At 50.0% G+C, this 22,248-nt stretch overlaps 2 protein-coding genes across 5 annotated transcripts in view; one reads left to right on the plus strand and one right to left on the minus strand.

Annotated features, from left to right (window-relative positions):
- The window catches only part of rxrba (retinoid x receptor, beta a), an 89,459-nt gene extending 82,628 nt beyond the window's left edge, over positions 1 to 6,831 (minus strand). For all 4 annotated transcript variants that reach the window (XM_048519979.2, XM_048519976.2, XM_048519978.2 and 1 more), the window contains exon 1: positions 5,873 to 6,831. In XM_048519979.2, the coding sequence (XP_048375936.1) occupies positions 5,873 to 5,891 (19 nt within the window). In that variant the 5' untranslated portion in view covers positions 5,892 to 6,831. The remainder of the gene's footprint in view (positions 1 to 5,872) is intronic.
- Positions 6,297 to 22,248, plus strand: part of bbs10 (Bardet-Biedl syndrome 10) — a 17,354-nt gene continuing 1,402 nt past the window's right edge. The window contains exons 1-5 of the mRNA XM_059639600.1: positions 6,297 to 6,793; positions 15,762 to 15,875; positions 16,465 to 16,704; positions 19,203 to 20,313; positions 21,037 to 22,248. The exon at positions 21,037 to 22,248 is cut by the window's right edge and continues 1,402 nt beyond it. Of these exons, the coding sequence (XP_059495583.1) occupies positions 16,532 to 16,704; positions 19,203 to 20,313; positions 21,037 to 21,762 (2,010 nt within the window). The 5' untranslated portion in view covers positions 6,297 to 6,793; positions 15,762 to 15,875; positions 16,465 to 16,531 and the 3' untranslated portion in view covers positions 21,763 to 22,248. The remainder of the gene's footprint in view (positions 6,794 to 15,761; positions 15,876 to 16,464; positions 16,705 to 19,202; positions 20,314 to 21,036) is intronic.

Here is a 22,248-nt window from a genome sequence, read left to right on the forward strand (position 1 = left end):
AAGAGGATGTCAAGGTGTTCGAGTGCTTGTGCCTACCTGCAAGACCCCGGTCCATGATGATATGACAGGAAATAAATCAGATCCTTTACTGAATTATTTACAATTGAAGGCTAATTGGCCCATTGTGACTGTACGAGCTCGAGAAAAGGTTTCCATGCTAACCCACCTTTGATCTGTAACCCTGTCGATTACAGTACCTCAATTTTTAAATGTAATAAGGGTTTCTATTTCTCCCTACCGCTTGCCTCTAGATAAAAGCTTTCCCCGACTAAACGTTTTTTTTATCAAATCACACAATCGTGGAAGCAGGCATTCAGCCTATTGGGTCTACACCACCCCTCCGAAGAGCATCTCCTACCTACCTTATGGGACAGTACGGTGGCCCAGTGGTTAGCACTGCTGCCCCACAGCACCAGGAATTCAGGTTCGATTCCACCCTCGGACGACTGTCTGCGTGCTGTTTGCTCGTTCTACCTGGGCCTGTGTGGGTTTCCTCTGGGTGCTCCGATTTCCTCCCACAGTCCAAAGATGTGCAGGTTAGGTGGATTGGCCGTGCTAAGTTACCCCATCGTGTCCAGGAATACCAGGTTAGGTGAGTTTGTCATGGGAAGTGCAAGGCTACAGGGGTTGGGTGGTGCAGGAACGGGTCTGGGTGGGATGCACTTCAGAGGGTGGGTATGGGCTCGAAACTCCTTTTACAAAGTACTTTTAAATTCATCTCCTCTGCTGCTGAGGGAGATGGGTATTTTCAATGAGATGATCAGAAGAGTTTTTACTGCACAGGCAAAAGCCCTTTGGTTCGTCTTGTCCAGTCATCAAGCATGTCTATAACCTAATCCCTTGGGAGTCAGTTAGCTCAGTTGGCTGGACGGCTGGCTAGCAAAACAGAGGCATCCCAATGGTGTGGGTTCAATTCCCACACTGACTGAGGTCACTACGAAGACCCTACATTCTCAACCTCTCCCTCACTTGAGGTGTGGCAACCCTCAGGTTACACCATCAACAGTAGGCCACTCCAGTCTTACGACCTTCCCCTGGCTTTTATACTAATCCCAGGTTCTAACGCTTCCCTTGTAACCATGTATGGAATGGAGTTCAAGTGCTCATCCAAATAGTTCTTCAATCTCTTGAGGGTGTCTAGACACTTTTGAGCAGCAAGATCTAGTCTTTTTCTTAAAAAAAATCATTCACAGGATGACGGTGTCGCTGGCATGGCAGCATTTATTGCCCAGAGGGCAGTTAAAAATCAACCACGTTGCAGTGGGCTCACATGGTAAGGACGCCCTAACAGACATTAGTGAACGTGATTGGTTTTTCCGACAATTGGCAATGGTTTCATGGTCATCATTAGACTCTTAATTCCAGATACTTATTGAATTCAAATTAAACCAACTGCTGTGGTGGAATTTGAACCCAGGTCCCCGTAACACCTCCTGGGTCTCTGGGTTATCAGTCCAGCAATGATACAAGGCCATCGTCTGATAACCATCACCATCTGCTGAAAGAATGGCTTCCCCACATAGCCCCTAAATTTCCTGCTCCCTGCCACAAAACCGCACCCCCTCCTGCTGATTGATCCCTCTACTAAGGCAAAAGGTTTCTCTCTGTCTATGCCCCTCAGAACTTTGTACACCTCAATCTGGTCTCCCCTCAACATTTTGTCCTTTGAAATGCATGACTTCGGCCTATCTTGTCTTTCTGCGTAGCTATATCGCTCCAACCCAGGGAATTTCTTCTGCACTGTCTCCAGCGCACTCAGACCCTCCATATAGTGTGGTGACCAAAACTACACACAGCACTCCAACTGTGGCCTAACATTATACACAGCTTCAACAGGATGTTGCCTGTGCTGGGCCAATTTAGCTATGAAGACAGACTAGTTAGGATGGGGCTGTTTTCTGAGAGTAGAGAAGACTGAGATGGGAACAGTGATTGAGATGTACCAAGTTATGAGTACAGATAGGAAAGAGAAGTGGAAATGTTTCCCTCAGGGGAAGAGTCATAAGATGGGGGGAGGGGGGTGGAATTTGGAACCCACAGGGTGGGAGAGGCAAGACTCCATCAAAACACTGAAGAATCATTTAAATGAACACCCAAAACACCACCAAAAAGTCAAATAGTAGAAAAAAGATAGATAGATGCCTGATGAACCACACAATTACAATGGACCGAAGAGCCTCTCTCCATGCTGTAAAACCTCTGACTCTACCACTCATCAAGTATTCCCTTGGACTTGTTAGTTCTCAACTTTTCAGAATTAAATTTGATTTTCCACTGTTCAATCCATCTAACCGGGCCATCCATGTTGTTCTGTAATCCAAGGCTTTCCTTCTCACGATCTACCACAACAACAAACTTTGCACCATCTCCAAACTTAGTGATCATACCTCCTACCTTCACATCTTGATCAGTAACAGTGACTCCAAACAGCAAGGGTCCCAGCACTGACCCATGTGGAATGCACCAGACACAGGCTTCCAGTCAGAGAAATAATCTTCAACTTGCTTCCAGCTAAGTAAATTTTGGATCAAATTTGCCAGATTGTTCAGAATCCCATGGGATCCTGGTTTCTAAATCAGTATACCATGCGAGTCCTTGTCAAAACACTTACTTTATTCACACATCAACTACATTCATCTAATAATCACGTCAAATCATCCAACCCAATTCACAGGACATGATCACACCACCCCACCCCACCACCCCGAAAACATGATGCTGACTATCCTTAATTAGTCCTCGCCTCTCCAACTGGAGATTAATTCTGAGCCTCAGAATTTTTTCCCAATAGTTTTCTTACCACTGAGGTTAGACTCACTGGTTTACTGGTTTATCCGTACCAATGCTTGTCAGCAATGGCACATCAGCCAACCTTCACTTCTCGAAGGCCAGGCCGAAAATTAATATTTAATGTCAGAACCCCTGCAATTTGCCTCCCGCAACTCTCAAACCCACTAAAACTTCAAATACCTCCTCCTCTCAATCCTAATTTGTTCAAATATATTACATTCTTCCTCCTTGAATTCTCGACCTCCATCATTCTTTCTCTGTTGTGAATACAGATGCAAAGTTCCCACTTAAAATCTCAGCTTTGTTTTCAGGGTTGACTTTATTGGGTCTGTAACAAGCCTTACTCTTTCCCTGGTTATCCTCAAGGCTTGAACAGGCTTATAAAACACCTTTGGATTTCCTTAATATTACTGGCTAGTGTTTTTGCATGCCCTTTCATTACTTTTCCAATTCCAGAAACCGGAGCACCCAGAGGAAACCCATGCAGACACGGGGAGAACGTGCAAACTCTGCACAGACAGTTGTGCAAGGTTGGAATCAAATCTAGGTCCCGGGCGCCGAGAGGCAGCAGTGCTAGCCACTGACTCACCGTTCTATACTTGTCCTATGTACCTCCAATCCTTATCCCATACGTGAGCCAAATTAGTTTAATATCTCTCCAAAAGCGGCAGCAGAACCCATTCCCTGTTCCTGCAGGGATGCTTCATCTCAATCTGACTCAGATGCATACCATCAGATTCGGACAGTTGCCAGCTTCCCTAGAAACTAAACCAGAGTTGCAGAAATCTAATGTCCTCTCTAACTCTTTCAACACGCATTCATCTGTTCTATCACCTATACTTGCTTCATGTGGCACTGGGAATAATCCAGAGATTACAGCCTTCGAGGTCTGCTTTCTGATCTGCTACCTAGCTCTCTGAATTCTTGTTGCCTTTTTCCTGATCGCCTTGGCCCTAATTTGAACCACAATCACTGACTGGTCACCTTCCCCCTTCAGAATGACCTGCAGCCATTCAGTGACATCCTTGACCCTGACCCCAAGGAGGAAGCAACTGCCCTGGAGTCACATCTGTGGCCTCAGAAAATCCTGTCTGCAGCCCTCATTATTGACTCTCCCATCACTAATCTTCTCCCTCTTTTTCTACTGTGTAGCTGGGCCATGTCTGCACAGCCCAGGAGATCTGTTACCAATGCCAACACAGAAAATCTTGACTGATATACACTTGGGGCTTTCCTGGCTCCCACCCACTGCCCTTCTTCTAAATGATGGTCACCCATCCCCCCTTTCATTGCACTTATGCTGCAGGGTGATCACACCTTTCAAAAACATGCTGTCTACATATCTCTCAACCTTACAGATACACTACTGTGACACAAGCTGATGCTCAGTATCTGAAGTCCAGCACTGAAACTGATCAAACCAATAAGATCTCTTACATACTACAGGCCATATAATTACACAGGGATGAACCATCCCTGCTATGACTAGTCTCTGTCCTCAAATTACTTTCTTTATGGCTAAATTTAGCCTTTGTCCCTTCTCACACTCTGGCTTGCTTACATTACTTTTTCATATCACATGACTTTCACTTACCTCTGGTGCCTTCCAAGTCAATTCCTGCATTAATGAGATAGTAGGAACTGCAGATTCTGGAGAATCTGAGGTAACGAGGTGTAGAGCTGGCCGAATACAGCAGGCCAAGCAGCAGACGATGAAGAAGAAGGGTTTTTTGAAGAAGGGTCTAGGCCCAAAACGTCAGCCTTCCTGCTTCTTGAATGCTGCTTGGCCTGCTGTGTTCATCCAGCTTTACACCTTGTTATTTCCTGCACTGATGGTGCTGTTTCAAAGAGGAAGAAATGGTTTTATCTTGCACCCTGGGTGAGTGCGCATTGCTCAAATAGCATCACAAAAACAAGAGGGGGACCATCAGATTGCTATCACAATGCAGCTAATCGGAGCTTGCTGTGCATCCACTGTCAACCATGGGTCCTGCATGAAAACACTGGTGACATTTCCATTGGTTGTGAGCACCCTGGCATGCCCAGACATCATAGGGATGCAGGTCATTAATTCGCCACTTTCTGCTAACCCGTGAACCGAACGGTCATAGCATGTGAATTGGGTGAGCTGAGCGAGAAGACTCCAAGGGCATTAACAAATTGAGGTCAGGAACTTCATCTACTGACTGTCTCACCTGTCCCTCCCTGCCATGCCATGAGTGGGATCTCAGCAGGGAGACAGTTGGTGATGGGACGCCAGCGTGACGCACACCTCACCATATGGCTTAGCCATAGTTATACAGTACAGAAACAGGCCCTTCCGTCTAATTCATCCATGCTAACCAAATATCCTAAATTAATCTAGTCCCAGCATTTGTCCCATATCCCTCTAAATCTTTCCTATCCAAGTATCCATCGAGATGCCTTTTAAAATGTTGTTATTGTACCAGCCTCCACCACTTCCCCTGGCAGTTCATTCCATACACACATACATCCATCAACATCTGCATTAAAATGTTGCCCCTTAGGTCCCTTTTAAATCTTTCCTCTCTCACCTTAAACCTATGTCCTCTAGTTTTGGACTTCCCTATTCTGAAAAAGGGCTATTCATCCTACCCATGCCCCTCATGATTTTACAAACCTCATAACATACCCCTCAGCCTCCAATGCTCCAGACAGAATAGCCCATCCTATTCAGGCTCTCCCTACAGCTCAAATCCTCCAACCCTGGCAATATCCTTGTAAATGTTTTCTGCACCACTTCAAGTTTCACAACATCATTCCTGTAGCAAGAAGACCAGAACTGAATGCAGTATTCCAACAGTGGCCTACCTAATGTCCTGTGCAGCTGCAACATAATATCCCAGCTCCTATATGCAATGCACTGACCAATAAGGGAAAGCATACCAAACACCTTTTCACTAACCTGTCTATCTGCAATTCTGCTCTCAAGGAACTGTGAACTTTGCATCCTAAGGACTCTTGGTCTGGCAGAACTCCCTTACTGGATACCTGGTAATATTACACATTGCTGACACCTTATTCATTCCCAGTGCCCCAAGCCCAGGTGTGTGCTGCTCACCTCTGCTGTTCTCGCACATTGTGTCCCGGACAATTCCAAAGTTGCAGAAATCTCCAAGTGCAGGAGCAACAAGCCAAGGATCTTGAGGTTACAGAGATAGCCAGGTCCTCCTCATCCTCTGCTTTGCATTGATGGCAGCTCTGTCCATCGGTATTGCCTTCACCATAAAGACACTCCCCTTCTCCCCACCCGAGCCTTGCTTGGCAATCTCCACAAAACCCAACTGTTCCCCTATGGACCCTAATATCTTGATCCACCTCAAGCCCATTCACTACTCCTTCCCCATTTTAAAGCCAATCTGACCACTGTGCATGAGGGGGGCCCCTGACTGCTAGAACCTACAGGAGGGGAGGGGAAGGAAGATCAGCCACTTTGCCCCTTGGATCAGTCACTCGCCCTGAGCAGTCTGTACCCTGGATAGATGGACGGATGCGTGTCCTATCCTTTCCTGTTCTCTCTACCCTCACATTCTCTGACCCAGACACCCTTCTGTTCAGACTCTGTCTGCTTCACTCTTCCTTTCTACTGTCCACGTCCTTTTCTCTCTATCCTGGAAGGGAGTCAGTGACCCTCTCTGCTTCTTTATCTCTACTTCCTTTATCTCCTGGTTCTTTCGTCCTCTCCCCTCCTCTTTATTCTTCTTTCTCTATCCACACCTCCTTCTCTTTAGCTTTCTCTCTCCACCTCCTCCCCCCGGCTTTGCTGATGATCCACTCCTCCTCCTTTACTGAGCTTTACCCCAAATCCCGCCCGTTCCCCATCCAACGGCTCATTGGATCCGAATACTTTATCGTCGATCTTGGGGTTCAGTGTTTCTCAGACTCGGACACTAGGCCCCAAATCCCCGGGCTCAAGTGACAGCGGCGACCCCACACAGTCACGGACAACGGCGATTCGCGCAAGCGCACAGCGAGGGCACCGGTAGGCCCAGACACCTGGGGCGTGGCCTGGCGAGTGGGCGGGGCTCTAAGCAGTACATGCAGCACTTGAATGGGCGGGTCCGTGAGTGGGTAGGCGGAGACAATGCGGGGAGTATGTGTGGGCGTGGTCCGGTTTGATTGGGCAGGGCGGGGCCCTAGCTGTGCGGTTAGGTTCGGATGGCGGTGGGTGAATGGGCGGGGCCGTACGAAGTGGGCGTGGACTTGGTGTGGGCTCGCGGATCCGTGGGCGGGATCTGGAGCAATGGGCAGGGCCGAGAGTGTCAACAGGGGCGGAACGGTCCCCTGGAGCCAGAGACCCTTCAGCCCATCGCACAAATGTGGAGTATGAATTTCAGTGCCAGTGTGATGCCAGGTCCATAGATCATTTGTTCCGGCGACACGAAATGATTTCCAATTCAGGATAACAAAGTGTGAAGCTGGATGAACACAGCAGGCCAAGCAGCATCTCAGGAGCACAAAAGTGACATTTCGGGCCTAGACCCTTCATCAGAAAAGGGGGATGGGGAGAGGGTTCTGGAATAAATAGGGAGAGAGGGAGAGGCGGACCGAAGATGGATAGAGGAGAAGATAGGTGGAGAGAAGAGAGTAGGTGGGAGGTGGGGAGGGGATAGATCAGTCCAGGGAGGATGGACAGGTCAAGGGGGCGGGATGAGGTTAGTAGGTGGGAAATGGAGGTGTGGCTTGAGGTGGGAAGAGGGGATAGGTGAGAGGAAGAACAGGTTAGGGAGGCGGGGACGAGCTCGGCTGGTTTTGGGATGCAGTTGGGGGAGGGGAGATCTTGAAGCTGGTGAAGTCCACATTGATACCATTGGGCTGCAGGGTTCCCAAGCGGAATATGAGTTGCTGTTCCTGCAACCTTCGGGTGGCATCATTATGGCACTGCAGGAGGCCCAGGATGGACATGTCGTCTGAGGAATGGGAAATGGTTCGCGACTGGGAAGTGCAGTTGTTTACTGCGAACCGAACGTAGGTGTTCTGCAAAGCGGTCCCCAAGCCTCCGCTTGGTTTCCTCAATGTAGAGGAAGACACACCATGTATAGCGGATGCAGTATACCACATTGGCGGATGTGCAGGTGAACATCTGCTTGATGTGGAAGGTGGACAGAGGCTTGGAGGAGAATCTTCCGCTGCTGGTGTTTCCACGTATCTCCTCATTGGCTGAGGTCATGGGTTTGGAAGGTGCTGTCTTGCCTGGTGCAGTCCTGTCATCTCGAGTCATACAGCACAGAAACAGACCCTTCGGTCCAGCCAGTCCATGCTGACCGTAATGCAGACTATACCAGTCCCACCTGCCTGCACTTGGCCCATATCCCTCCAAATATTTCTTGTTCATGTACTTATTTAAACTTATTTAAAATGTTATAACTGTACCACTTCTTCTGGACATTCCACTCATGATCATCTCTCAGTATAAAAACATTGCCCTTCATGCCTTTTTAAATCTTTCTCTCCACACATTAAAAATATGCCCCTCGTCGTCAACTCCCCAACAGAGGGAAAAAGACACTTGTCATTCACCTTATCGATATCTCTCATGGCTTTATAACCTCTATAAAATCACCCCTTCTACCTCCTATGCTCCAGTGAAAAAAGTCTCAGTCTATCCAGTCTCTCCTTATAACTCAAAACATTCTTTCCCAGAAAAATCTGATAAATCTCTTCTGAACACTCTCCAGCTTAATCATAACCTTTCTATAACAGGGAGAGAAGAACTGGACACAATACTCCAGAACAGGCCTCACCATCATTCTGTATAACCTCAACTTATCATCCCTAATCCGGTATTGAAGTGTGTGAGCAATGAAGGCAAGCATGCAAAATACCTTCATAAACCCCAGCACACACTCACCATTACCGAACACCCAATACACTCATCATATCAAAACCCCCAACACACACTCACCATTACCGAACACCCAATACACTCATCATATCAAAACCCCCAACACACACTCACCATTACCGAACACCCAATACACTCATCATATCAAAACCCCCAACACACACTCACCATCTCCGAACCTCCAACACACGCTCAACTGCTCCACACACCAAACACACACTCACCATCTCCGAACCTCCAACACATACTCAACTGCTCCACACGCCAAACACACACTCACCATCTCCAACCTCCAACACACACTCAACTGCTCCACACACCAAACACGCACTCACCATCTCCGAACCTCCAACACACACTCAACTGCTCCACACGCCAAACACACACTCACCATCTCCAACCTCCAACACACGCTCACCATTTTCAAAGATAGGAGAGATCTATGACAAGGAAAGGAAGAGAGGAAAAGAGGATGGACAATGAGAATGGTGGAGAAAGACAGAGATGTGAAGGACGGTAGAACAAACCAAAGGAAGATTGAAGAAAGAAAGATGGAAAAGCAGAGAGAAATTGGAATAATCAAAACAAAAGGAGAAAGGAGGTGGAGTGATATAGATAGAGTTAGAGAGTGACAGAGAGAGAGAGTTGGGAATCAATGGAGTGATCAAGATAGAGAGATGGGAATGAAGTTGAAGGTAGGAAGATAAAGTAATGTGAATGGAGAGATGGAGATAGAGATGAGGATCGAGCTATATAGACAGAAAGATGTGGAAAGAGATGAAGACAGATAAATGGAGAGATGGAGATAAAGAAAGCAGAGCCGGTTCCAGCTCCATAGACTCACACATTGAGACTTCAGATGGTAAAACTCTGCAGCGTAGATCTTGTAGATGATATCCATTGCCACTACTGAGTGTCAGTGGCGGAGGGAATGAATGCTGATGGATGTGGTGCTAATCAAACAGTCTGCTTTGTGCAAAGAATCTTGAGTGTTGTTTGAGCTGCACTCATGCAGGCAAGCATGGAGTGTTTCATCACGGTTCTTACTTTTGGATAATGGGTAGGCTCTAGGGAGTCAGGAGATGTGTTATTCACAGCAGAGTTCTGAGAGGATTTATATGCATTTGGAGAGGCAAGAACTGATGAGGGCTACTTAACATGGTTTTGTGCAAGGGAAATCATATCTCTCAATCTTTATTGAGTTTTTTGAAGCAGTTACCAAGAAGGTTGATGAAAGCTGTGCAGTTGACATTGTTTACTTAAATTTTAGTAAAGCCTTTGATAAGGTTCTACATGGTAAACTAATTAGTAAAGATAAATCACACAGGATTCAGGGTGAGCTTGCCAATTGGATACGAAATTGGCTTAATGGCCGGAGACAGAGTGATGGTGGAGGGTTGTTTTCCAGACTGGAGGACTGCTACCAGTGGCGTTCCACTGTGATCAGTGCTGTGTCCACTTTTGCTTGTCATTTACATATGTGATTTGGATGAGAATATAAAAGACATGGTTAGTAAGTTTGCGGGTGACCCCAAAATTGATGATATGGCGTACAACGAAGAAGGTTATCTAAAATTACAAAGAGACCTTTATCAGTTGGGTCATAGGGTCATACAGTGTCGAAATCGACCTTTCGGCCCAATCAGTCCATGCTGATCATAATCTCAAACTAAACCAGTCTCATCTGCATCCACTTGGCCTGTATCCCTCCAAAACATTTCTTATTCATGTACTTATATAAATGCTTTTGAAACATTGAAACTGAGAAGTTGCAGATGGTGTTCAGTTTGTTAAGGATATTATTAAGTTGGGGAAGGTTCAGAAGAGATTAAAAAGGATGTTGCTGGTAATGGACAGTTTGAGTTATAAGGCTGGGGCTATTTTTTAACTGGAACGTAGGAGGTTGATGGGTGACCTTACAGAGGTTTATAAAATCATGATGGGTATGGATAAGGTGAATGGCAGGTTTCTGTTCCGTAGAGAGAGGGATTTCAAGACTAGGGGCCACATTTTTAAGGTGAGAGGAGAAAGATTTATAAAATACGTTTTTTTTTAATAGAGAGTGCTTTGCGTGTGGAGTGAATTTCCAGAGGAAACGGTGAATGCAGGTACAGTTACAATGTTTAAAAGATGTTTGGATAAGTACATGAATAAGAAGTGTTAGGAGGGATATGGTCCAAGCACAGGCAGATGGGATTAGTTTTGTTTGGAAATATGGTTGGCATGGACTGGTTGGACCGAAGAATCTGTTTCCATGCTGTATAACTCTATGACTCTGACCTGCTCTTATAGCCACAGAATTTATATATCTGCTCTAGATCAGTTTCTGGGTAATGGTGACATAGAGGGCCGTGGTAGATTCTCACTTGTTGGAGATAGTCATTTCTTGGCATTTTTGTCCACAAATTTTGCTTACCACTTACCAGGCCCTGTCTTGCTGCATTTGGCTATGGTGTCTGAGGACTTGCAAATGGTGCAGAATATTGTAAAGTCATTAGCATTCTGATCTTCTGGTAGACTGAAGGCCATTGTTGAAGCAACTTAAAATATTTGGGTCTAGCTCACTATTCTGAGGAACTCAGAGCTGAGGTAATTGGCCTCCAACAACCACAACTGTCCTCCCTTGTGCCAGATATGACCCCAACCGGTGGACAGCTTTCCCCCTTATTCACATTGACTTTCATTTTGCTGGAGCTTCTTGATGCCATACTCTGTCAAAAGCCATCATGAAGTCAAGAGCACTCATTCTCACTTCACACACTCTCAGCTCACCTCTGCTACACAACTCTCTTTGCTCCAATCAGGCCAAGACTGTAATGAGGTCAACCCAAACTGAGTATTTGTGTCTACAGGTGTGAAGATGGAAAAGCACCGTAGGTCAGACAGCATGTGAAGAGCAGGAAAGTCAACGTTTTGGGCCAAAACCTCTGAAGGTTTGACCGGCTGTGCTTTTGCAATCTTACACCTTCTTACAACTATCTTACAACTTCTGTAGTCTTTACTGTGTCTTTATTGTGTGCAGGTTATTGCTGAGTATAATAGCATCCTCAACAAAACGGTGCAGACTGACTGATCAGATGGGTGAACAAGGTGACCAGATGGGCGAACTGGCTGGAGAGAAGGTTCTACCAAGCCTGCTCTGCCTCCTTTACAAACATGGTGGGGCCCCACTTTGGCATGTTCAGGGTGGCAGCCAGGGCCTTTCCATGACCAAGATGGCCGTATGACTTTCCTTTCCCTTTTACCCCTGGGGGGGGGAAGGCCTAAACAAAGGTGAGATAACATGGTGTGGAGCTGCATAAACACAGCAGGCCAAGCCGCATCAGAGCAGCAGGAAAGCTCATGTTTCCGGCCTAGACCCTTCTTCAGAAATGGGGGTGGGGGAAGGGGGTTCTGAAATAAATAGGGAGAGAGGGGGAGGTGGATGGAAGATGGATAGAGAAGATAGGTGAAGAGGAGACAGACTGGTCAGAGAGGCGGGGATGGAGCCAGTGAAGGTGAGTGTAGGTGGGGAGATAAGGAGGGGATAGGTCAGTCCAGGGAGGACGGACAGGTCAAGGGGGTGGGCTGAGGTTAGTGGGGAGGAGATGGGGATGGGGCTTGAGGTGGGATGAGGGGGTAGGTGAGAGGAAGAGTTAATCGGAACTGCAGATGCTGGAGAATCCGAGACAACAAAGTGTGGAGCTGGATGAACACAGCAGGCCAAGCAGCATCTCAGGAGCACAAAAGCTTTCTTTAGATGTTTCGAATCTAGACCCTTAGGACAGGTTAGGGAGGCGGGGATGAGCTGGGCCGGTTTTATGGTGCAGTAAGGGGAGGGGGGATTTTGAATCTTGTGCAGTTCAGGCGGGAGGAGCGACGAGCTCCCATTACCAAGATGGCCGGCCCAATTCCGAGTCGGTCCCTTAACAAAGATGGCCGATCGCTCCTGCGCAAAATCCGGTACCCTGCGGTCACGTGGATAAAACGGCTGGGGGTCCTTCCCGAGCCGCGGCGATGCGGGTGGCTGAAGATCTGCCTGCTTCGAGGGTTTGGAGAAATAAAACCCCCAAGGATCACCATGGTAACGGCGATAGGCGTCCTCATGGGGAGGGGGCCCTATAATGGTCTAATAACATGTTCTAGTGATGGGGGGGGGTGCTCTATAATGGTCTAATACCATGTTAGACTGATGGGGGGCTCTATCATGGTCTAATAACATGTTAGAGTGATGAGGGGGGCCTATTACAGTCTAATAACATGTTAGAGTGATGGGGGGTGCTCTACAGAGGTCTAATAACGTGTTAGAATCACGGGGGGGCTCTATAGAGGTCTAATAACATGTTAGAGTGATGAGGGGGGCCTATTACAGTCTAATAACATGTTAGAGTGATGGGGGTGGCCCTTCCTGGTCTAATAACGTGTTAGAATCACGGGGGGGCTCTATAGAGGTCTAATAACATGTTAGAGTGATGGGGGTGGCCCTTCCTGGTCTAATAACATGTTAGAATCATGGGGGGCTCTATAGAGGTCTAATAACATGTTAGAGTGATGGGGGGGGCCCTTCCTGGTCTAATAACATGTTAGAATCATGGGGGGGCTCTATAGATGTCTAATAACATGTTAGAGTGATGGGGGGGGGCCCTTCCTGGTCTAATAACATGTTAGAATCATGGGGGGGCTCTATAGAGGTCTAATAACATGTTAGAGTGATGGGGGGGGGCCCTTCATGGTCTAATAACATGTTAGAATCATGGGGGGGCTCTAGAGAGGTCTAATAACATGTTAGAGTGATGGGGGGGGCCCTTCATGGTCTAATAACATGTTAGAATCATGGGGGGGCTCTAGAGAGGTCTAATAACATGTTAGAGTGATGGGGGGGCCCCTTCATGGTCTAATAACATGTTAGAATCATGGGGCGGCTCTGTCATAGTGTGGGAGTGGAGGGGCACTGGGAAGGTTTATTAGCGTCACATGCATCTCAGTATGGTGTGAAGATTTGTTCTGAATGCAGTCCAGGCAGATTGTACCATACAGAATGCATTGGGGTAACAGAACAGAGCACGGAATACAATGTCACAGCCACAGAGCAGGCTTACAGAGAGCGATTTGAGAGCTCCGTTCAGAATTCTAATCCCAGTGGGGGGAAGTGGCTGCTCTCAAACCTGCTGCGTCTAACCTTTTGTATCTTCTTGCTGTCAGAAGAGACAGGAAGAGATTATAACTGGGATGGGAGGGCTCTCTGATGCTGTTCGTTGCTTTCCAGAGGCAGCAGGAAGTAAAGCTGGCGTCAGTGAATGGATGGTTGGCTTGCGCAGTGGACTGGCCTGTGCTCACAACTCTCTGTCCTGGGCAGAGCAGTTGCCAAACCAAGCTTTAGTGTGTCCAGATTGTAACCTTTCTCTGGTGCGTTTCTGAAAGTTAGTAAGAATCTTTACAGACATGGTGAATTTCCTTAGCTTCCTGAGGAAGTAGAAGCATTGATGTGCTTTCCTGACTGTCACATCGACCTGAGTGCACCAAGATAGATTGTCGGTGACTGTCTCTCCTCGGAACTGGATGCTCTCAATCATCTCCACCTCAGCTCCAGCAATGTAGCTCAGACTGAGATGAGGAGGAATTTCTTCTCTCCTTGCTTACAGAGAGCTGTGGGGGCAGATCCCTCCTGTACATTTAAGGCCAAGGTAGATAGATGGGTTCTCGATCATTTGGCGGGTCGGGGGATAAGGAGGAGGAGGTTGAGAGTCACGGTGGGTGGGGGGTAGAGGGGTGGGAAGTGGACATGAGGTCAGATCACTAGGCCCCAAAATTTTAGCTGCTGCCACCTGGGGAAATGTCGTGGCTGTGCATGGGCACAGCAAGATCCCACGCACAACCCTTCAGCAAGCCTGGTCAGATAGTCCATCCTGGTAGTTTACAGTAGGTGTTGGTTGGAGGGTAGGGGGAGGTTAGGGTTGTCCAGGCTGGGGTAAGGGAGATAGATATTATGACATTACCTCTGGGCAGGTGGGGCTTAAAACCAGGCCTCCTGCCCCCGGACACTACCACCGCGCACAGGAGCCTTGGTGTGGGGCAGATAATCCCTCCCCATCCACACATACCCTCGGCTCTCTGTGTCACTCTGCTGTTTATGATCTGCCTGTGAGCATCTTTAATATAACTGCCAGAGAAATGGCATAACACCCCTGTTCTTGGTTACAGTGCCATGAGGATGGTCAATATACCTGCTAGGAATGATAACCCTTTCTAACATCCTCTGCGGACTGCCCCCTCCTTCTGTATGTGGGAGAGCCAGCTTTTGTCTTCAAGTTCTAAATTGGGATTTGAATCCACAACTTTCATCCACAAAGGCACGGCCGTTACAAACCACACCACAGCCAGAAACACCATAACTACTTGAGGGATAAAAATATTCAAGGCCTGGAGAAATTGTGCAAGGAATTCAAAATTAGATGATTCACTGTCGAGGGGAGCCGCACTGTCGGAGGTGCTGGCTTTGTGACTGGATGACAAACAGAGGCGCTGTCGGGTGGCATAAAAGATCTCACAGCGACAAACTTCAGAAAGTACTAATCCCTCCATCAGAGTCACGAAAAGATATTGATCATTGTTAGATTATCCAAATGGGAGCATTGCCCTGCCGAGTTCCCTCTCACAACAGTGACTATACTTCAGTGAGAAATTCTTTAGATTGAAAATGAATAGGGATATCCTCAGGTCAGGAAATATGTCTTTTCTTTAAACTTGCATGGCACGGTGGCTCAGTCATTAGCACTGCTGCCTCACAGCACCAGGGACCCGGGTTTGATACCAGCCTTGGGTGACTGTCTGTGTGGAGTTTGCACGTTCTCCCCGTGTCTGTGCGGGTTCCCTCCGGGTGCCCCGGTTTCCTCCCACAGCCCAAGGATGTGCTGGTTAGGGTGGATTGGCCATGCTAAAATTGTCCCAGGGATGTGCAGGCTGGTCGGGTAGCCATGGGAAATGCAGGTTTATGGAGATAGGGATGGGTCTGGCTAGGATGTTCTCTGCAAGGTCAGTATGGACACAATGGGCTGAATGGCCTGCTTCCACACTGTAGGGATTCTGAAATCCAGTCTGACTTCTGTTGCATCTGGATTCTTCCCAGGTTGAAGGCAGTGATTCTCCGACCCAGCCTCAGTGCGGAATTGTCATCAACAGCCCGTCCAGCACACAGGAAGTTTTTAAAGACCCCACCCAGTGATATATTGTCAGCCTGAAGGTGAGCACCTGTGTTACCCACCCAGGGCACAGCAAAGGTTAGACTATCAGTGTTGAGAAAGAGTCAGCAAGTCCTGCCTTTATATAGCACCTTCACAACCACGCATAGAAGAGGTGTTACTCTGAATCTAACGCATGTCTGTATCTGACCTGAAAATGTTCGATAGGAATAGGGTGATGGAGGCTTTGTTTTCCTTTTGCTTCCAGTTTAAAAGAGAAGAGGGAGCTTTATTCTGTCTGTAGTCCCGTGCTTTCCCTGCCCTGGAAGTGTTTGATGGGGACAGCATGAAGGGAGCTTACTTTCAGCTTTTTTTTTGTTTAAATGAGCAGAGGGAGTTTTACTCTGTGTAACTCAGGCAGTACTTGTGAATGTTTGATAGGGACCACATCAGGCTAAGTTTACTTCCAGTTTAAAAGAGTAGAGGGAGCTTTATTCTTTATCTAACCCTGTGCTGTCCCTGTCCTGGGAGTGTTTGATGGGGATGGTGTAGGGAGAGCTTTACTTTCAGTTGAAGTATTACCTTCAGATTGAAAGAGTAAGGGGCAGGTTTGTTCTGTCTGCCTGTATACAGTACATGCTCTCTTTACAGCCCAGCGAGTTTGTGTGGATTGCTGTCCTTCTGAAGGTATTTAGGGAATGTGTGATGTCCACGAGTGATGGATATTGAAAAGCTGGTGCACATCGCTGAAACCCTGGAGAAGATTGTGTTGAGATGCTTTGGACCTGATGGCGGTCAGGTGCTGTTTGTCCGAGATACCGGAGATATCCACATCACCAAGGATGGATGCAGAATACTGGAGTCGCTGCTCCTGGACCACCCGGCTGCCAGGTCAGTTAAAACCACAAGTCGACAGGAAATGGGGGCAGCAGTAGGCCATTCAGCCCTTCAGCCCTTCAACCCTGCTCTACAATTCGATAGGATCGTGGCTGATGCAACATTCCTCGCATCCACTTTCCTGCCCTTTCCCCCAACTTCAAATTCTCAGCCTTGAATATACACAAGGTCTTTCTATGGCAAGGAGTCCCAAAGACTCTCAACCCTCTGAGAGAAGAAATTCCTCTTCATCGCAGTCTTAAGTTGGTGCCCCTTTATTCTGAGACTATGCCCTTTGGTCCGAGACTCTTCCCATGAGGGGAAACACCCTCTCAGCATTTACCCTTGTCAAGCTCCTTAAGAATCCAATATGCTTCAATGAGATTGCCTCTCATTCATCTAAACTCCAGCGAGTAGAGTCCCAACCTGCTTAGCCTTTGAGATAACAAAGTGTGAAGCTGGATGAACACAGCAAGCCAAGCAGCATCTCAGGAGCACAAAAGCTGACATTTCAGGTCTAGACCCTTCATCACAAAAGGGGGAGGGGGAGGGGAGAGGGTTCTGAAATAAATAGGGAGAGAGGGGGAGGCGGATCAAAGGTGGATAGAGGAGAAGATAGGTGGAGAGGAGACAGACAAGTTAAAGGGATGGGGATGGAGCCTGTAGAGGTGAGTGTAGGTGGGGAGGTAGGGAGGGGATAGGTCAGCCCGGGGAGGACAGACAGGTCAAGGGGGCGGGATGAGATTAGTAGGTGGGAGATGAAGGTGCGGCTTGAGGTGGGAGGAGGGGATAGGTGAGAGGAAGAACAGGTTAGGGAGGCGGGGACGAGCTGGGCTGGTTTTGGGATGCAGTGGGGGAGGGGAGATTTTGAAGCTGGTGAAGTCCACATTGATACCATTAGGCTGCAGGGTTCCCAGGCGGAATATGAGTTGCTGTTCCTGCAACCTTCGGGTGGCATCATTGTGGCACTGCAGGAGGCCCATGATGGACATGTCGTCTAAGGAATGGGAGGGGGAGTTGAAGTGGTTCGTGACTGGGAGATGCAGTTGTTTATTGCGAACTGAGCGTAGATGTTCTGCAGAGCGGTCCCCAAGCCTCTGCTTGGTTTCCCCAATGTAGAGGGAGCCACAACAGGTACAGCAGATGCAGTATACCACATTGGCAGATGTGCAGGTGAATGTCAGCTTTTGTGCTCCTAAGATGCTGCTTGGCCTTCTGTGTTCATCCAGCTCCGCACTTTGTTATCTCGGATTCTCCAGCATCTGCAGTTCCGGTTATCTCTGCTTAGCCTTTGCTCGCAATATAATCCCTCCATACCAAGGATCATCCTAGTGAACCTTCTCTGTACTGCCTCCAGTGAGATAACATTTTTTTCTTAAACATTGGGGCCAAAACTGTGCTCAGTACTCCAGAATGGTCTCAGTGTATCTGACTCATTCCTGAGATAATGTGCCTGCTTTCTGAGGAAAGCTGAGTACGTTCGACCTGTAGCCCTTGGATTTTAAAATACCAAGAGGGGACCTTATTGAAAGATGTAAAATCATGAACGGGCTGGACAGGGTGGTTACCAGGAGGATGTGCAATCTTGTGGTGAGATTAATACTCCTGGGCATTGTTTAAGAATGAGAGTTCACCATGAGGGATGAGAATGTTTTTTCTCAGGACACTGTTAGTCTCTGGAATTCTCTTCCTCATGAAACAGTGGAAGTGGGATTATTGAAAATATTCAAGGCTGAGTTAGGTGCCTGATTGACAGAAGACATAAATATTATCAAACATGACCTTTTTTGAATGATGGAGCCAGCATGAAGGGTCAGGTGGTCTCCTCCTGTTCCTAGCAGCACTGCCATATTTCTAAACCGATAGCTCTTTGCAGAGGGCATGTTTACAGGATAGAGGGTCATCACAGGATGGGGTGGGTTTACAGGCTGGGAGCGATCGGGGGACGGGGAGCGATCTGGGGATAGGGAGCGATTGGGGGATAGCGAGTGATCAGGGGATGGGGCGCGATGAGGGGATGGGGAGCGATCGGGGAATGGAAAGCAATTGGGGCATGGGAAGCGATCGGGGGCGGGGTACGATTATGGGACAGGGAGCGATGGGGGGAATGGGGACAGTTGGGGGTCAACGGATAGCGATGGGGGGGAATGGGGAGTGATGGGAATGGGGAGAGATTGAGGGGGAATGGGGAGAGATTGGGGGGCGATGGGGAGGAATGGGGAGCAATGGGGGGAATGGGGAGTGATGAGGAGCAATGGGGGGAATGGGGAGCGATGGGGGGACTGGGGAGTGATGAGGAGCGATGGGGGGAATGGGGAGTGATGGGGACCGATTGGGGGGGAATGGGGAGCAATGGGGGAGAAATGGGGAGTGATGGGGAGGAAGGGGAGTGATGGGGGGGTAATGGGGAGCAATGGGGGGAATGGGGAGTAATAGGAGGATGGCATGTGTGGGGTTATTTGATGAATGGGCCTGCCCCCCTCCCCGCCTTTCTCTCTCTCTCCCATCGGCAGGTTGATGGTACAGAGCATGTCGGCTCACTGCAGACTGACGGGAGACGGAGCCAAGTCCTTCATCCTGCTGCTGGCCGCCATGCTGCGGGGAGTCAGGGCAGAGACCAGAGGGCAGGGCCCTGCCAGGAGACACTGGCTGGTCAGGGGGTTGGCCAGGCTGGAGCGGGAGGTCCTGGAGCCGGTGCTGGGGAGGGAGCTGGCCCCGCACTGTGCCCAGGCTCTCAGTGCCCGGGCTGGGCAGCTGCAGCTGCCATCCGAGCAGGCAGCCCGAGTGCTGGGGGCCTACTTCAGGGGTAAAGTGGGGCTGACCCACGCCCCCCTGCTGTCACAGCTGGCCTGTGACTACATTGAGCGACTGGGAGGGGGCCAGGCTGAGCGGGGCCTGGGGCTGGCAGCTGACTGTTTCCCAGGCCTGCAGGTGACGGTGCCCGGTCTTCCTGTGTCCAGCAGCCGGGTGCTGGAGGGTCTGCTGCTGAGCCGAAGCACAGCTCTGCCCTGCAGCCAGGCCCAGACCCAGAGCCCAACCCGGGTGCTGGCAGTGGGAAAAAGCCTGCTCCCCATTCTGACCCAGGCCGGATCCACCCTGAAGCCAGAAGGGCCGGCAGGGCTGGCCCGGGCCCGGGGCTGGACTCAGGCCCAGGCGGAGGAGACGCTAGCCCGCCTGCAGGCCCTGGGGGTCAGGCTGCTGCTGTCGGGGCCCAGGCAGCCGGACTATGTGTTGGAGCAGGCCCAGAGACGAGGCCTATCGGTAGTGCACTGCCTCCCAGACGAGGAGCTGGCCCTGCTCAGGAGGCTGACCGGAGCAGAGACACACTACCGCTTGTCACAGGTCACCCTGCTGGACACCCTGCCCGCCAGCTTTGTCAGCACTGCTCCCATCCTCCCCCGCACCCAGCTCCTGCTCGGTCTCCCCGGTCTCCAGGGCTGCCAGCCCCACTGCCTGCTGGTCTGTGCCCCCACCATCGGCTTAGCACGGCAACTCCAAGATGCTCTCCACGGGGCCTTCAAACTACTCAGGCTCCTGCTGCCTGAAACAGCAGATCTCCATGGAAGGAACGAGAGACAGGGGATTGGGGAATTGGGGAGAGAGGGCGAGAGACAGGGGATTGGAGTACTGGGGAGAGAGGGCGAGAGACAGGGGATTGGGGATCTGGGGAGAGAGGGCGAGAGACAGGGGATTGGGGATCTGGGGAGAGAGGGCGAGAGACAGGGGATTGGGGATCTGGGGAGAGAGGGCGAGAGACAGGGGATTGGGGAACTGGGGAGAGAGGGCGAGAGACAGGGGATTGGGGAACTGGAGAGAGAGGGCGAGAGACAGGGGATTGGGGAACTGGGGAGAGAGGGCGAGAGACAGGGGATTGGGGAACTGGGGAGAGAGCGGGACAGACAGGGGATTGGGGATCTGGGGAGAGAGGGCGAGAGACAGGGGATTGGGGAACTGGGGAGAGAGGGCGAGAGACAGGGGATTGGGGAACTGGGGAGAGAGCGGGACAGACGGGGGATTGGGGATCTGGGGAGAGAGGGCGAGAGACAGGGGATTGGGGAACTGGGGAGAGAGGGCGAGAGACAGGGGATTGGGGAACTGGGGAGAGAGCGGGACAGACGGGGGATTGGGGAACTGGGGAGAGAGGGCGAGAGACAGGGGATTGGGGAACTGGGGAGAGAGGGCGAGAGACAGGGGATTGGGGAACTGGGGAGAGAGGGCGAGAGACAGGGGATTGGGGAACTGGGGAGAGAGGGCGAGAGACAGGGGATTGGGGAACTGGGGAGAGAGGGCGAGAGACAGGGGATTGGGGAACTGGGGAGAGAGCGGGACAGATGGGGGATTCGGGAGGTGGGGAGAGAGGGGGACAGACAGGGGACTCGGGAGCTTGGAAGAGAGAGACAAGGTACTGAGGACCAAGAGATTGGGAGCAACAGACAGTGGACTGGGGAACGTGAGATAGGGAGTGAGAAACCAGGAACTGGGCAGTGGGTAAATGAGAGACAGGTGACTGGGGACCTGAGGAGAGAAAGTAAGGGGAAGGAATCGGGTGAACTGGGAGGTGTGAAACAAGGAACAGTACAGCTGGTCAGAAACGAGGATGAAACGAAGAGTATGCAGACAACTGAAGAAGGGCAGCACTACCATGCAGGAGTCCCGTTAGCTGAGCTGGGCAGCTGTGAGCTGCCAGCTGGGAGTGTCCTACCTACAGGGGGTACCTTTGAGTTCCTTGTACACCATTACCTCTGTCGTGTGTCTGGCAGTCTACGGCAGATCAACACCAGGGTGGCGTGCAGGATTGTTGCAGATGCCTTGCTGAATATCCCCAGGCACCTTCATCCCTGGGCGGAGCGGGGAGGGGCCTACCTGCAGGCTCAAGCCGATTTTGCAGCTAACCATCGAGAACAAAGAGTACGGCCGGTGATGGAGTGTCCCCTCGAGGTGGTGGCCGCTAAACAGCGCCTGCTGGTTTCTGTTCTCCAGTGCCTGAGGAGCCTGCTCACCATCGACTCCATCATCCCTGTCCACGGCAAACTCCGGAAAAATCTACAGAGAGATGGTGGGGACTCGGAGTAACCAGTGACCCAGGGAAAGTGGTTGTTTGTCACCGGGGGGAGCCTGTCAGTGTCAGCTGTTTATCACCTGGGCAGAGCCTGTCACTGTCAGCTTTCTGTCACCGGGGGGGGGGAGCCTGTCACTGTCAGCTGTTTATCACCGGGGGGTGGGGGGGAGCCTTTCACTCTCAGCTTTCTGTGACCCAGCGGGGGAGCCTGTCACACTCAGCTTTCTGTCACTGGGGGGAGCCTGTCACTCACAGCTTTCTGTCACCGGAGTGGAGCCTGTCATTCTCAGCTTTCTGTCACCAGGGAGGGGGGGAGCCTGTCACTGTCAGCTGTTTATCACCGGGGGGTGGGGGGGAGCCTTTCACTCTCAGCTTTCTGTGACCCAGCGGGGGAGCCTGTCACACTCAGCTTTCTGTCACTGGGGGGAGCCTGTCACTCACAGCTTTCTGTCACCGGAGTGGAGCCTGTCATTCTCAGCTTTCTGTCACCAGGGAGGGGG

Source organism: Stegostoma tigrinum, chromosome 34 (assembly GCF_030684315.1).
Source record: "Stegostoma tigrinum isolate sSteTig4 chromosome 34, sSteTig4.hap1, whole genome shotgun sequence".
NCBI classification, from domain to species: domain Eukaryota; kingdom Metazoa; phylum Chordata; class Chondrichthyes; order Orectolobiformes; family Stegostomatidae; genus Stegostoma; species Stegostoma tigrinum.